Genomic DNA, 16,700 nt, shown 5'->3' on the forward strand with positions numbered 1-16,700 from the left:
TGGAATACCAAATGGGAACGACATTCGATCAATATATTTCCGTCACTGAACCTGGTTCTAATTTTAAATCCAAAAATGTATTTTCTTACAAAACAAATAAATTTTCAAGTGCCAGTAGAAAAAATAATCATTTTAAATCGCGGGAACGTTATGTTCCAATTTTGGTTGGTATTTTAATACTATTGCATTGCAGCCACACAAAATATACTGTTTTATTGGGCAAACAAAATGTCGCTTATAAAAAACTTGGTCAAAGAACATGAACCGAAACCGAAGAAAAAGAAGAAGGATGCAGATGGTGGATCTGGAGACAGCGATTCCGATGGCAAGGACAAGCCCCTGCGGCCATTCGTCAAAACCGCCACAGATCTGCAACGGTTGAAGCTGGAGAAACTCATGAAGAATCCGGTATGTTTTGATGGGCTTGTAGGATCGATTTCTTATTAATGGACTTTTAATTGCCAGGATAAGCCTGTGATCATACCTGAGCAACGGCGCGAACGGGACTTCATGTCCTCGGTGCCAACCTTCGTTCGTAATGTGATGGGCAGTAGTGCAGGCGCTGGTTCCGGAGAGTTCCATGTGTACCGCCACCTGCGCCGGAAGGAGTACGCCCGCCAGAAGAACATCCAAAACCAGAGCGCCCGCGAAGCTGCAGATGACGCCTATCAGCAGAAGTTGGATGACAATCGTCGAGCGGCTGAAGAGAAAACTGCCAAGAAAAGAGCCAAAAGGCTGAAGAAGAAACAGCGGGCAAAGAAGCCCAGGGACGAAAAGAAGCCACAGGCTAAGGAAGCCTCAGAGTCTAGTAACTCCGATTCCGAGGAGGAAGAAACTCCAGACACGGCGAAAGAAAAGGCAGACGCTAACGTCGATGAAGTTAAAGAGGTGGCCTCTGAGGAACCTTTACATGAAAGCAAAGAACCTTCAAAAGTTAAGACAACAGAGCAAGATTCAGAAGCCTGTAATAAAGAATCTTCAGCAAAAACCACTAGCGAAGAATCCAAGGATGAAAGCAAGGAACCTTCTAAAGTTGAGACAACAGAGAAAGATACAGTACCCAGTAGTGAAGAATCTTCTGCAGGAACCACTAACGAGGAAAAAAAGTCATTAGAAACCGAAACCAACGAAGGCACAACTAAAGAATCCGAGAATGCAGACCAAGTACCAGATAATCCCAAATCAGATAATGAGAACTAGACCTAACTACCATTGCATCCCTATTAATAAACCTTTTAGTTATTAATAAAACAAATTGCAGTTTTATTGGTAGTACTTTTGTAATATATATATATGTAGCGATTTCTATACATCGCCTGTATCTGGGGTCTTCAGCTGAGGACATCGTTCTAAAGCAATTTGGTTGAGACAAAAGCAGTTTGCGAATCGCATTGAGTTTTCATGGCTTTAGTGCGCATTTTGTTATCTTATATCAATAAGGTGCTTCAAATGTTGCATTTGCGAGTACAATAAATGCTTTCAAAATTTGACATCGAAGGCAATACATAGTCAAGACTTTGATTATACCCTTGACAAAAAACCACTGCTCAAATTTTGGGCATAAACATTTTTTTTTTTGGTTTCTTGAAGAAGCAAGTTTTTATTGTTTCCATTAATCTGATTTCTTTGAATCCAAAAATTCTGTTCTTCTAATTGCTGGATTTTTCTGATTTTTTTCTTTGATACATCTATACGATTTTTGCTTTTCCACAAATAATTATTTATATTATATTTATATATAGGTATATTTTTTTGCCGTTGCTCTTAAATAAACAATTACAAATAAATTTGCAGCATTTTTCTACTATGTAAACCGTAAACGTAAATTATATTTTGAACTTAAAGCCAACTTAAACTTGTAAGCGATTTGAAAGGTATTTGTTTTTGTTGAAGATCCTTTCGCGAAAAAGAACACAAAACAGGAGTTGGGCAAAGTGAGTACGGTAAAAAGAAGCAAATTGTTGGTATCGTAAAAACTACCTCAATTATGGTAAAAAGCATGTATTCAAGTAATTCTCAATAACAAACTTCTCTTTGTGAGTACAAGTTTTCTAAGTTGTTGAAATACTTTCTCTTGCTTATATATTTCTTCAGCGAATTTAGCTATTATTATGCTTAGTTTGCAAACACTTAAACACGTCAACGTCATTGAATTTCTCGAGTGAGTGCGTGTGCTCGGGTACATTTTGTGGATGGAAAAACATTTCTGTGCCAACTGTCGAATGAATTACGCTTTACCATTGTAAATACTATCCATTCACATCGAATTCTTGGACAAACTCAAGTTCGTATGCCTGTTTTGCTTAGCGAGCCTGTGCTGGGTTACAAAGGAGGGGCTTTAACTTTAAACGATAATCGTAGGTAGGTATATTTTTAGGCATTAATGTATATGTACTTTGTATATAGTAGGTAGGTAGGTAGTTAGTTTAGTTAGAGGGTCGTACAAATAAATAAATAATTCGTTTTCGCCAGTTTCATTCAGTTTTAAAATACAATTATGTTCATTTTGCTTTCGGACGCTGACACAGAAAGCGTCTGGAAAATAAACTTCCGCGGAGGTGGCTGAGACTGCTCGAGTGTGTGGTGTGGGTATGTGATTTAATATATTAGCTTTATTTATGTTTAAATTGAGAAGTAAGCAGAACCCTTGATGAGTTTTCCTCTATTTTAACGACATTCCCAGACCTTAACTGTTTGATCTACGCTACCGCTAATAACGTACGGATGCGCTTTGTGAAAATCTGAAAGTGAAAAAGGGAATGGAATTAGAATAATGATCATATTTAGGTGTTTTTTGAGTACCCACCTATGGAGGTGCAGAAATGCTGATGCGCGTATAGCGTCTTCATGCATCGCTTGTTGCGCAAATCCCAGACCCGGATGGTCTTGTCGTCGCTGGCCGAGACCAGGTACTTGCCGCCCGGATGGAATGCCAGGCCACGCACCCAGTTGTCATGGCCACTCAGCGTGAGCAGGCACAGGCCGACGCTCACGTCCCAAATGCGAATGGTCTTGTCGCGAGAGCCGGAGGCCAGGAACGGGCCCTGGTGGTGGCCCTTCTTGTTGTCCGCTCCGGCTGCCTCGTTTATCGCCGAGGCTGCGGCTTCCGGCGCCCAGGCAATGCACTCCACTGTATGCTCATGATCGCGTAATTCAACCTGCAGGATTGATAATCAAACCAAAGTGAGACTTCATCGCCAGCTATGGCTTTACCTCGCCGTGCTCACCTTGCAGTCTTTTGAATTCGTCAACCAAACACGTATTGTCTGATCATTTGAGCATGTGGCAAAGATGCTGCCTTCGATGTGCACTCGTACCATTCGCACCCACTCTCTGTGGCCTGTGTAGGTTTTCACACAATAGCTGGGGGTTGGGGAGAGAAATCAACAGGTTGTTCAGTTATCCTTTTTACTCAATGCTACCCCTCTCAACTCACCCTGTGGCCACCTCCCACATTTTGATGGTGCGGTCTCGCGATGCGGACAGTACATAGTCTCCGGCGGGCACAAAGGCCACCGACGAGACATTGTGATCGTGACCATGCATGGTTTTGACACACTCGTAGCTCTGCTGGAAATCCCACAATTTGATGGACAAGTCCGCGCTGCAGGAAGCTGTTAAAAAGGAAAGAACATTAGTTGGTTTTAATAAATTGCTTAATATAAGTTGTTCCTACCCAAAAGCTTGCCCTGGGCGTCGAAGGCCACATCCTGCACCGAGTCTGTGTGTCCCTTCAGACTGCGCTCGTACTCGCCGGTTTCAAAGTCCCAAATCTTAATAGTGGCATCTTCGGAAGCGGAAACCATTAGACCAAAAATGGGATGAAATATGACCTAAAATAATGTAAAACGAAGCTATTAGTCACAGATTGCAATCCTGAGAATCCTCGCGATGCCAAACCTACCCTCGTTATGCTGGCCCGATGACCCGTCAGGGAGAATTTCTCTGGCGGCCGGGGTATCCACTCGCCGGGCGTCCTTTTGTTCTTTGTGGGCGCCCCCTCGATGACCTCCTTCTCAGCTTCGGTCAGCTTAGCCTCTAATTCCATCACCTTCTTCTGCAGCCGGATGACAGACGTCCACTTCTTCTCCAGCAGTCCGCCAAACTTCTTTTCCGCTTCTGTGCTGAGATCGGCCTCCTTGCGGAAGGTCTCCAATGAGTCGGCGTAGCCATTTGAGCCCAGGTAATCGGCAATCGCTTGGTTACTAAAATAGTGGGGATAACAAAGATTAGTTTGGGGATTGTTTATGTGATTCAGTTGATCAAGAACTTACAGCTCCTCGCGCTGCCGCTGCGACAACACCATTTTCATACTGTTTTCCGATTTGGCTTGTTTTGCGCTGCTCTCGTTTGATTCGTTTAAACGCCTTCAATTCGTGCAATTCTGCAATGGGGAAGGTAGAAATTATTAATAAACCTCATTTAAATAAATATGATCTATTAAAATTGTCTTGGATTTTTTTTTATGGTCAAAACATTTATCTAAACATGTTTTAGAATATTTTTCTTGTACTTATAATCTTATTAATCCATTTAAAATTCCTCTATCGATGTTTCACTGTTTAATCATAAGATGAATTGCTGTTCTGGAGACAGGAAATTGGTTTCGCAAAAGCTAAATGCCAAAAATGCCAGGGAGTTTCGTTTGAATTCTCATGGAGGGCAAGTCACCCACATTTTCTTGAACTTTTTTGGCAACAGTATTTGTGTTTCCTATGCTCATCTTTCGTCTAGTCATTATATTGTTTTATTCTCTTCTTTTTTCAAACTCAAAGCGGAGCATCATCATTATCATTATCATCGTCTTGGGTTTCTGGCACAAATTTGTTGTGTTGCTTCATACCTCGAATAATTGGATAAAAAATAATAATCGAAGAGCTGGTAAAGCTTAAACCGAACAACCAGTAGGTATAACCCAGCAATCAAAATGCATTCGTCATCAATAGGTTCAAGGGTCAATCCCCAAACGCGAAAATCTAAGCTTCCAAATGGAATTAGGCAAAAACACCTCAATAGCGACGGTTTATCTATATTTAGACCTATTCAATCAACTCAAGGTGGACAAATCACAGGTGTATGGCACGCAATAAAGCCGCAATCGGAAACCAAAAGCGAACGCATATCTGGCGTACTTGATAACGATGGACAAACTGATGGACATCGGACGCGTTGCCAACTACCAGTAAAAACGACGCTAGGCAAGGTAAAGCAAAGCCAATTAGCCGGACTTAACGGTAGTTCAAGCAACTTCTTATAGGTAAATAAGGCTGCCAAAGAGCGTGCGAGCGAAGAAGCAGAACAAACACAGACAGCAGAGGTAGAAATGGTAGCACTAAGTTGTCTTAATAGATTATGTTTAATTTTTAATAATTTCTAAAAGTAATTGAATTCTTAGGTGCATGCAGTTAGCAAAACCACTCTTGATATTTCAACTAAGTTGTCTTAATAGATTATGTTTAATTTTTAAATATTCCTAAAAGAAATTGGATTCTTTTGTGCATGAAAATAGCAGAACCACTCTTGATATTTTAACTTTTTTATTGTTAATTGCAGTTTTTATTCTTTAATTAGATGATTCACTAACCAAGGTGGAAGGTTTTGATTCCAGAGAAATTAAACTCAATCTATTGTGAGTCACAAACATTTCCAATAATGCCTAATTGTTCTTCTTACTCTATTATAACAAAAAGTCTAGTTCTACAGAATTGCAAATTAAAAAAAAAATTTTTTTTTAAGTAAGATTTACTATTGAAGTTGTTTATTTTTTGGATTTTCAAGTACCAATAATAACATAGGTACTTTATTTAACATCAAGCCTTTCCCTATCCACAAATCCCAATTTCAGAGCCACTATTTTGGCCCCAACTGTGAAGCACACTCTCACACGTCAACTGACTAGGAAATGACGTTTTCAAATTATTTTTGGCCAAATGATATTTAACGATTTTTTTGAACTAGCAAAAATGGCAAAAACAAAACTGACCAAACGGGTTGGGGAACCGCGGCTCAAACCCAATATAAACGTGAGTCATGCGGCCGAGCGAGACTTGGACTTGGACTACTCTACTCTGCTGCGTTATCAGCGGTATGGAAGCACCCTACGCTCATCATTCAAATATTGTAGGTGGATGTTTGCCAGACCGCTAACTGCGCATCTAAATATATCCCAGGAAAATCAATGAAAAGCGTACCAAACGCGTCACAAGAACTAATGGAAATGTGGAGCGTGGGCTATTGGGGGGTTAAGATGGGGTCCCTTTAACCCCACGAATGGCGAACGGAGTCAACGGCGTTTGTGTTGTGGCAACCAGGCATTCCGAAACACCAAGACATGCGCATTGGTAACCGTTAAGCTGTGGGTGTGTGTGCCACATAGGGAAAAATAACAATAAGAAGGGGGCGTTTCGGGTCGCACGCTTTGGCAGAAATGTTACTAAATCAGTGTACAAAAAAATGCAATTCTCATTGTTGCACTTGCCCAAGCTAATTTAATATTTGCATTTTAAATGCTCTCGCGTGGGCGTGAGAGCGAGATAGTAGGCAGGGGGGAGGCGATACAGACCAGGGCTGCATTCCTCTCTCCCCCAAAGACACACACACACACGTAATTAAAGGATGCCATTGGGATATGTATTTCTCTCCCACTCACTCCCCCTTTTCGCCATTCTCTCTCTCCCGCTCTGGCCAACAGACCTTGCACTTGCCTTTGCTTGTTTATTTGCGTGTTTCATTGATTAACACACACACGCGCCTAGCAAATGCAATTGCATTGCAATTTCAAGTGCAAAGAGAGAGGGAAAAGAGGAAAAACAATAGCCGAAAGCTTTGAACTCCAGCTTTAACCCCACGACGGGCTGCGAAAGCAGGGACTAAACAGTTAAAAAGGTGGAATTTTTTTGTTCGCTTCACTTTAACCCATTGCTGGGAACGTGCAAAAAGCTCGCCAGATAATAGAAACAATTTGCAGTGTCAGGAGCGCTTTCCACACGTTCTGGGAAATCGCAACGGGTCTTGGAATACCTAAAAGAATGCCGCAGTAAAAAAGCCCAAACCAAAACGGAAAAACTGTAAAAGACAAGAACAACAATAAAACGAGATTTCTTGTGCATTGGCAGAACTGGTTTGGGCTATTTCTCTAGCCAGCAATGGGCGGTCGTTCGGTCTATAAGGGGATTGGGAATGGGATGTATGCAAGGAATCGGATTGGGGGGGACTTTGGGAACTTGACTTGGCTAAAAATCGATCAATTCTGCCTTTGGCGAGGGGGAGGACTCCAACACATGCGCGAAAATCCACAGACATCGAGACACACACACACACACAGGCACGCACACCAACGCACGCGATGTGTCATCGCTTTCTGGTGGTTGTAAAAAAATGTAATCGCCGTTTGTTTCTACACTTATTTACTGTTTGCTTATTGTTCAACACACTCTATATATTGTGCATAATTTGCATAACTCTTTCGCTTGTTTTCCCCCATTTTCTTTTCAATAACAAACACAAAGCCACACACAATAACAACAACAGTTCGAACGAAAATACTGTTACGACGGCCATCTTGGATAGAGAGAGGGGCCAAGAGAAAGAAGTGTCCCAAAGTCAATATGCAAAATGGGAAAAAGGACAAATGTTCATATTAGCACGCACTAAACCTTGATTTTGGGCGATTTCGAGCACTTAACTCGGTGCATAACGCGCGCACTAACACTATGCCACTGGGAAGTGTCTCGCATAAATGGCACTTTTTACTATATCATTTCTCCCAGTTGCCCATTATACACAGTTGCGAAAAATCCATTTTGATGGGGGTTTTTTTTTTCAACGCGGCGACTTTATTATTGCTTTCCTATACTTTACTTACATCGATTTATTGTTTCATATATTTATAATTGCGTTTATTTATTTATATTTAATCGAATTATACGAAAAAATTACGCAGGAAAATGACGAAAAATGCTTCGATAATGTGACCGCAGCGCGCGAAGCTGAAAAATCATCACGGGACTATCGATAACGGTGATGCAAAGTTCTGATAGTTGTATCGGTTTGGGCCGTTGAAATATACGGTAATACTAAACAAGACCAATTTTGACCATTTTTAAATTTCTTAATAGATTTAATTAAAATGTTAAAACTCCTAGGGTTTCTTTTTTAATTTATACTTTTACGATGTTTTGATTTTATTTTTAGCATACATGATGTGTTTTGAACTTCGTAGTATACAAATTCGCAGTGGCTAGATATCAGCACAGTGTGAACGGTACAAAAAATTGGCGCGCTTTTTTAAATCTGTTTTCCTAAAGAGATTACTCTGTTAAAAATTCAAGATGAAAAAAAACAAGAGATTGAAAAATATTTAACCTTCAATAGCGTACTAAGAGCCTTTGTTGAGCTTTGTTTGGAGCTAGAATGGTCGCAAACCCATTAAACTTTTATTCACCAAATTGGGTTTGTGATTAACCATAACTTTTGAGTGAATCTCTCAATATAACAACTGCCCAATTCGCTTCTCAACATTGCAACTTGCCAAACTCAACTGAGTTTGTTGTTATCTTACTCACACACTCGCGATGGGAGTAAACTTTCCTTATCAGTGCCCTCTCAGCGCCGGAATAACCAGCAATCAGCTCAGTGTTTGAGAAACTCTCAGAGGAAACGGTTATAGTAACTAGTATTCGGGCGATACTTTCGTTCTAAGTAGTGCTAGTGCCCAAAAAAAATTCGCGGTGTCGCGCTCCCCGTAAAAAGCTACAATAAAAGCCCACAATTTGTCACCTGTGAGTGCAAGTGTTTCCAGCCCATATCAGAGCCTTTCATTGTGCAAATTGCCAAATAATGTAAATCATTGCCAAATTTAGGCACTCGAAGTGTTATCAGTGATCGATTTAATCGGCCATTTGTACGCATTACACCCCCCCAACCGAGATAACCAATAATATGGATCGCTAGATAGATCGTATCGGAACCGTATATTCCGCTGCGGTTTTGCAACGGAAGCTAAATCCAAACAAGCAGATCCTCCATATATATAGTGTTCTGAAAGCGAAATCGAATTTATGACCCATCCATATGCTTTTTGTTGTTATCTGACCGACACTGATTATATGCCAATGATAAAGGCCGCTTGTTCGTGTGTAACCGTTAAATGGTTATTATTGGCTTATTTGGTGTTTCGGAAAACCCGCCGTAATAGCAATGTGATTTGTTTGCCCAGAACCGGAGCATATTGTCTCCATTCCCCAGACTCTGTTTCTGATAACGACTCTGTTTCATTAATAAGTATCGAAAGTGTGATTTTATTTGCTTTAAAGAGCTGTCTTCGCCTGCTTCCGAAGCGCTAACAACTGAAATTAGTAATTAGTACTGCCAATTTCGAGGTTTTCATTCGATTAGGCCCTCGGTGACGCACTCGCATATCGGCTATATAGTTATGTCTATAGATACAGATACTCCCCATTCGCGACATAAGCGAATGCGTGATGGGATTGCAAACAGAGCCTTGATTAATTGCATGCGAATTCGAATCAGTCGTTAATTTCTGCTAGTATTATTGGGTTGTCCAACAAGCCAGATTGATTATCAGTGTCTATATCTGCTGGCCACCTCTCCAGCCTGTGAAGTGCCTCGATAAGATTCACGGGATCCGAAAAAATTGCGCCTGAGATTGGAAACAGTTTTATACCTCTTTAATTCTTTACGTATTCCAGCTAAAATTTAAAAACATTACTCCCTCGAGTGTAAGATTCTCGGGATACGAAAAAATGGCGCACAGTTTTTTACTACTTTATTTCACCACGTATTCCCGCTAAAATTTAAAAACATGACTCCCTTGAGTGTAGGCCCCCGACTTTCAGATAGCTCTCTGTAGTATCTCGTCCCGTTTATTGTTTACATTTTCCAATTACTTGTGGAATTTCTGAAATTACCATAAATCGCTCAGCGGCAAAAGTGATTCAAAAAAATACCAGAGATTGTATAGAGTACTTATTTATTCCTTCATTTGTTGCGCTGGTCAGCAACTCGGGGATCCGGAATCATCATTTCCCACAAATTTACGAGATTTTCGAAAGTACTGTTTACGAATCACCTTTCGTTTGCGCACGTACAGTGAACTCTTATTTATTTGTTTATGAACAAATTAAAAGTGTATAAGCCAACTGATTTGCAATTGGGCGAGGTTATTGCTTCGCGGAAAATTCCAGAGGCAACCGGTTGTATTAGCTCCTCGGCGATCACCATTAATTATTATTATTAAAATTTAATATCGCATTACTCACTGGAACAGCAACTGAAGCAATGAGGCCCTAAAGATGAACACCAAATATTGGAAGCCATTGTTTAAGGTTTACGGGTTGATCCTCACCCTATGGATACCCTGGGTTCAAGGACAAACCGATCCTTCGACGGTTCCATTCATTGGGAGCCAGGAACTAGCCGACAGTAAGTATTCTCTTCCAGTTTTTAACGGAACCAAATATGTTTTAAGTCGTTTTTCAGTTCCTCTCTATAATATCTTATATTAACTTTTTCAAAGCCGATAGTAAGTATTCTCTTCCAGTTTTTAACGGAAGCAAATATGTTTTAAGTCGATTTTCAGTTCCTCTCTACAATATCTTAACTTAACTTTTTTTAATACCATATCCTATTCTAAGTACTACATATATTATTACTAATTCCAATATTATTTTTTTAGAGGTCGAGGTGTCTGTGGTTTCTGCGGTCTATACACTCGCTTTCAGCATCCCAGATGAGACGGAATATGCCATCGAGGGAGTCACCTGTCGCAATGGATCCGGAACGGAGACCAAAGCCAACGAGGCTAACGTGTGGTATGCTGAATATCTAGAGTTTAGTAGGATCCTCAATAACTTAAAATCTTTAATTATTAGCGAAAACCTTAATCCTTGCACCTTCTACTCCTGCGTGGTTTCATTCCGGTCAAATGTCGTTGGTAACCATGCACCTTCAGACCAAACGGTCTATGCTTATACCGAATACAAACGTGAGTTCATATTGTACCTGGTGTATTATAAACCAAAATTATGTATTACCGCAGAGCCCAGGACCACAATGACCTCGGTGGTGGCCACTGCGAATACCATCAAAGTGACCTGGCAGACCACCGATCGCTCCTGTGTGGAGTCCTTTGAAATCACGGCCAAGACATCGGAAAACTCCATATCCGCAATGCAGCTAAGCGATAAGAATTCGCAAACTTTTAATGGACTAAGTGCCTGTGTGACGCACACAGTGATCCTGGCCACCAGGAATAACGCCAGCATCGTGGTGGATACGGATACCACCGAAGTGGACACCCAATACGCTGAGCCCGGTGATCTAGCCATTAATGTAACAAACTATGCCAGTGGAATTACGATAGTCTCGTGGGAAGATCCCAGCGAGAAGAACTGCATCAGCAACTTTGTCTTCAAGTGGAGGCGGGACGATTGCGGAAAGGATCAAAACCTGGATACTACCACCACGGAAGAACCCAGCACTGAGACAACGAACGATATGGATTACATCACTGCCACCACAATGGACACCACTCCAGATGACCCCGACATTGAAGGTATGTATTGAGGGCTCTTAAAAGATTATTATCTTTCTTAAGAAACATATATTATCTTTCAGTTGTATGCGATTGGAGCGACGCCTCAGCTGATGGCAAGCTAAGGGAATTTCTTTTAGCCGATCTTCAAGGATGTGAACCTTATACCTTTCAAGTATTTATCAACGAGAACAACACGGCCAAGGCTTCGGCGCAGTTCACATCGGCTGAAAACAGTGGGTATTTAGGATTATCGTACTAAATAATCACTTATCCTATATGATAATTCCCCAGTGGCCAGCGCCATTTATGAACCCAACTTTACTGCGGAATCTACTCAGTTACGATGGACTTGGTCGGCTCCCCAAAATCATCCCAAATGTGTGGCTAACTACAGTGTAAAACTGACAGGACCCACTCAGCGCTCGGAGAACCAAACTTATGAGTTAGTTACAGAGGAGAGGTTTGCTACCTTTGAGGACCTTGATCCATGTGGGATATACATTGTGGAGATTGTGCCCATCCAGGTGAATGGAAGCTTGGGAACTAGGTACCAGGAACAGAGCGCCGTTGGCGAGGATCGTAAGTGAATCTGTAACCATTTTTAACTGGTAACTAATCCCTATCTATTCTGGCAGAGCCCACCCAGATCTTAGAACCCGAGGTGGATCCCGCCGCTTTTTCTGTGGTAATAAACTGGAAAACCCCCTCCTACGCTGATCTCTGCATCGATGGCTACCGCCTGTCTGGCTGGATGGATGATGACAAGCTAGTCGAGGTCGAAGCGCTAAGTACTACTACCCAAAATACGACCGTGACCTTCGACCAGAATCTTCTGGCCTGTCAGGTCTACATAATTCAGATCATCCCCTATACCATAGGAAGTCTCGATGGGCAGCTTAGAAAGATCGAGGTGGAGACCATGGCAGCTGTAGTCGATAGCTCCAAGGTAAGATATATTTAGTTCCAATATATCTATAGAGTATTTTAATGAGGACTACTTATATGTGTATATGTTAACTCTTCCCAAATAAAGGTGAAGCTGGAAATGAAGCAAGCTGGCTCCCAATTCATAGAGCTAACCGCCTTCAATGCAGACTATAACAACACTTGTGAGACTATTTTTGCCCTCTTTAGCTGCAATGCCACCACCACAGTGCGAAATCCATATGCGGAGGAATATGTACAGGGACACAGCAAGCAAGGTGGGTATCCAGGTTATAAACCTCTTTATAAACCTCCTCTAATCCCACTTTATTCTCAGGCTTCAATGCTAGTCTCGAACCACTTTCTCCATACACCACCTACGTCTGCAGGGTGATACTATACAACATTGCCGGACCTATGGAACCGCTGAGTGTGGCTGGTCTGCAGACCACAACCTACTGTAAGTAATGTCGAAAGATTTGGGATCAATATTAGATAAGCCTAATCCTGTTTTTTTTTTGCAGATCCCGAGCAGCCGGAGAACGTTGAGCTACAAGGGGCCAGCGATAGCAGCCTGGTGTTTGGCTGGCATCCACCCACCTACACAAATGGACCCATTAAGTACTACCAGACCTTCCTGATGCGCCACGAGGCCAGCTACTTTGTGCCCGAGGACTGTGACGAGGTTGCCCAGGACACCAAGTCGGAGACCAAGGGCGAGTCAATGGTCAACTTCACGGGTCTGGCTCCAGCGGTGCGATATATAATGCAGGTTGCGGCACAGAACGATTTCGGAATGGGCATGTATACAAGCCCCGTAGTTGGAATCACCTTGCCTGCAGGTAATAATAATAATCCTTCAAAAATCCTTTAATCTCCTTTAAAACTTATTGTGTTGCTCCTGGTAATTTTAACTATTTCTTTAAAAAGAAACCTAAAAGATTTATAATAAGATATAGGATTTTCTATATATACACAGAGAAAACTCTGACGTTCTCATCTGAGTTGGAAATGTTCTTAAAAATAGAACGACATTTTTGATGTTGAAAATATTTTTATTTTGTTTGAAATGGCGATATTTATAATATTTATAACTCAATTTAACTTTTCTCTTCTCCCCACTTCGTTGAGAACATTGATACCAAAATGTATTTACACGGTTTTCAAGAACGAATGTTCTCAATTCAAGAACAATGTACTTGGATAATTCTCTCTGTGTATAAAATACTGTTTAAAATGTAAGGAAAGAGGACAGAACCCAAACTAGTAAAGCGAGACCCTCAAAGTTTTCACCAAATATTCTAACTATAGAATATAGGCTTATGCTATGAACCTATTTTATCCCAAGTAAACCTAACAGTCTCCATAAAGAAGATGGTTAATCATGTGTAAAATTTTTTTTAAGACTTACATATTATGATTGATACTAGTAATTTTGTTTCTATAAGGTATATCAATTAAACTCATAGTAATATATACATTTCGAACTTTCAGTATCCGAGATCGTAACCCTGCTGACCGTAACGCCCCAAGGTCCCGAGAAGAACAACACCGAGTACGGCGCCAATGTGACAATCACCTGGAAGGCGCCCTGCAAGTCGAACGGCGACATCGAGTACTTCCAACTGGGCTTCAAGGGTACGAGGGATCAGTTCGCCACCGTGGAGTTTCAGCGCAAGGTGGAACTGGATCTGGGTAACCCACAGGGAAGGATTAGCTACACGGAGACGGAGATGATGCCTCAATATGACTACACGGTGCAGGTGGCTGTAAAGAACAAGAACGTGGAACGCCTCAGCGGCAGCGTGGTGGGCACATGGCAATCCCCAGCGGGATGTAAGTATTTCAGGATAGGGTTGTATGATATCCCAACTCATTGGTCCCCTTTTTCAGTACCCACTGCTCCCAGTGAAGAACTGATAAAGCAAATGCGTGCCAACGTAGAGGAGACCACCAATCCAACCAAGACGGCTATAGTGCGACTCCCAGCGGACATCATGTCATCCGATTCGGGGGACATCAAGTACGTGGCGCTGATGCTGTCGCGGAAGAGCTGTGCTGGGGTTCCAGACCTGGAGTACGATACAACGGGTGACAATTGGCCACAGGTTCTATCCTACCAGGAAGCAGGAGCTGATGGCACCGGAGACTGTAGCCTGCAGTACCAAACCACGGAGGAGCGTTGGCAGCCGGTGCCCGTCCAACGCCAGGGAAGGATCGTTGAGCTGAACTCCACGGTAACGTCGAGTGAGGAAATAGTTTTCACCATTGGACTGGACAAGTGTTCGGAGACCACTAAAAGATTCTGCAATGGACCTCTGCTACCCGATACGGACTACAATGTGGTGGTTAGACTCTTCACCGCATCTGGTTATAGCGATGCTGCCGTTCTGAATTTCAAGACCAAGGCGGCCATCAAGGTGACCCTAATCCTGGTCAGCGTTTGCAGCTGTCTACTATTGGCCTTTGTTTTGGGTTTAGCGGTTCTCTGGGTGCGAAAGCGGTTGGCCTGGTAGGTTTTCTGATTGGTAATCTTGTAGAGAAGTCTAATAACTTCCCTTTGACTCCCAGGAAACGCGACTCTGGCCAGGGCATTGAGGATCCCTTTGGCAATGTGATTGCCAAGAACTTTGCCATCTTCTATGCGGAGGTGGCCAAGCCGGAGAAACTTGCTAGGGAGTTCAAGGAGATCACCGTGGTGGCCCTGGAGCTCAGCTATTCCGCCTCCGAGCTGGGTTGCCACAAGAATCGCTATGCGGATATATATCCATGTAAGTCTCTATGAAACCTAAGAAAGCCTTCTTTATAGATCCTTTTGTTGAATAGATGACAAGAATCGTGTGATCTTGGACATAGATGCTGAGGGATCGGACTACATCAATGCCTCTTTTATAGATGTAAGTTGGGCGGTTGGGCTTCCAGAGATTCCTTTCTTATATCCTATTTATTTTATAGGGTCACACGCGCAAGAAGGAGTACATAGCCACCCAGGGACCAAAACCAGAGAGTGTGATGGACTTTTGGCGCATGATCCTGCAGTACAATGTGAGGGTTATCGTTCAGGTTACCCAGTTTCGCGAGGGCAATACGGTAAGCTCACAAAGAAACTCCTTTAAATTTCACTTAACTAGAATTCTATCCTTAGATCAAGTGCCATGAGTACTTTCCCTATAACATGCGTGGTTTGACAGTTACCGTAAAGTCCAAGGAGACCTTAGAGCTGTACGATAGAACCGAATTGACAGTTGTGCATGATAAGTACGGATTAAAGGAGAAGGTGGTCCACTTTTACTTCAAGAAGTGGCCCGATCATGGTTGTCCCGAGGATCCCATGCACTTGATCACCCTCGTCAAAAAGGTGAAGGCGGAACGGCGGCCCAGTTACTCACCCATTGTCGTCCATTGCAGTGCGGGAGTGGGCAGGACGGGCACCTTTATAGGTCTGGATCTGATTATGCAGCGTTTGAAGAGCGAATCGAAAATCAATATATTCGAGACAGTCAAGAAACTGCGTTTTCAGGTGGGTTTATTTACTAGCTACTTGGTAATATCTATATTTTTAATTATTTTTTATCTTTTTAGCGCATGAAAATGGTCCAGACGCAGCAGCAGTACACTTTCCTCTATGCCTGCACCTATGAGCTGGTGAAGCACAAGATTCCCCGAGCGGCCTTGAAAATGGAGGGGCGTCCCAAGTCCGTGACCATTTCGCCCATTTCCGCTCCCAAAAAGGTGAGTTTCCCGGATGTGGATGTCGGCAGTGGGGACAATGCCTTTGTGGCATCTGCTCCAATGGCCGATCTGGAGAACGGTGTACCCACCCTGCAGCTTCCGGCCCGATATAATGGATTGCGGAAAAGTAGTCCACCAGAAGTTAACGAGGGACCAACTACGAGCAGCAATATGTGAGAGTTTATGGCATTTATACCAACCAGCCCAACTCAACAGCAATAATAGCCAAAGAAAATGTGTCAAAACTTGAAAATTGTATTTAAAAAACTGTTTTTGTACATACTATAAATGTTATTTATAAAAAAGATCTTGTATAACCGTCACAACAATTATGTGTGTATTTATTAAAATAATATGATTTTATTTTAAAAGAAATCAAAGGAAAACTATTTAAATGTGCAATTTTTAAAATGGAATAAAGTATTAAACAAAATACATCATTATAAAATAACTCTTATTTTAATTGAATATTTGAATTTAAATTTGG

General features: G+C 42.0%; 3 protein-coding genes across 3 annotated transcripts; 2 read left to right on the top strand and 1 right to left on the bottom strand.

The window, feature by feature from the left end:
- Positions 1-175: 175 nt before the first annotated feature.
- LOC119549266 (PRKR-interacting protein 1 homolog) lies at positions 176-1,251 on the top strand. Its single transcript, XM_037857176.1, has 2 exons — positions 176-408; positions 466-1,251. The coding sequence occupies exons 1-2, from the start codon at positions 229-231 to the stop codon at positions 1,198-1,200; spliced, it is 915 nt and encodes a 304-aa protein (XP_037713104.1). The 5' UTR covers positions 176-228; the 3' UTR covers positions 1,201-1,251.
- A 15-nt stretch (positions 1,252-1,266) lies between these two features.
- On the bottom strand, positions 1,267-8,016 carry LOC119549264 (lissencephaly-1 homolog). Its single transcript, XM_037857172.1, has 8 exons — positions 7,865-8,016; positions 4,275-4,384; positions 3,905-4,205; positions 3,677-3,833; positions 3,437-3,614; positions 3,228-3,363; positions 2,807-3,158; positions 1,267-2,741 (listed from the first exon to the last, which is right to left on the bottom strand). Exons 2-8 carry the CDS (start codon positions 4,310-4,312, stop codon positions 2,668-2,670), a joined length of 1,236 nt encoding a protein of 411 aa, XP_037713100.1. The 5' UTR covers positions 4,313-4,384; positions 7,865-8,016; the 3' UTR covers positions 1,267-2,667.
- Positions 8,017-8,641: 625 nt separating this feature from the next.
- LOC119551389 (phosphatidylinositol phosphatase PTPRQ) lies at positions 8,642-16,554 on the top strand. The gene is made up of 18 exons (XM_037860714.1): positions 8,642-8,780; positions 10,289-10,443; positions 10,697-10,832; positions 10,893-11,005; positions 11,060-11,575; positions 11,638-11,790; positions 11,849-12,136; positions 12,193-12,503; positions 12,591-12,759; positions 12,819-12,941; positions 13,006-13,323; positions 13,976-14,317; positions 14,375-14,993; positions 15,053-15,252; positions 15,308-15,378; positions 15,437-15,571; positions 15,627-16,001; positions 16,064-16,554. Exons 2-18 carry the CDS (start codon positions 10,314-10,316, stop codon positions 16,388-16,390), a joined length of 4,326 nt encoding a protein of 1,441 aa, XP_037716642.1. The 5' UTR covers positions 8,642-8,780; positions 10,289-10,313; the 3' UTR covers positions 16,391-16,554.
- Positions 16,555-16,700: the final 146 nt, after the last annotated feature.

Source organism: Drosophila subpulchrella, chromosome 2R (assembly GCF_014743375.2).
Source record: "Drosophila subpulchrella strain 33 F10 #4 breed RU33 chromosome 2R, RU_Dsub_v1.1 Primary Assembly, whole genome shotgun sequence".
Classification (NCBI taxonomy): domain Eukaryota; kingdom Metazoa; phylum Arthropoda; class Insecta; order Diptera; family Drosophilidae; genus Drosophila; species Drosophila subpulchrella.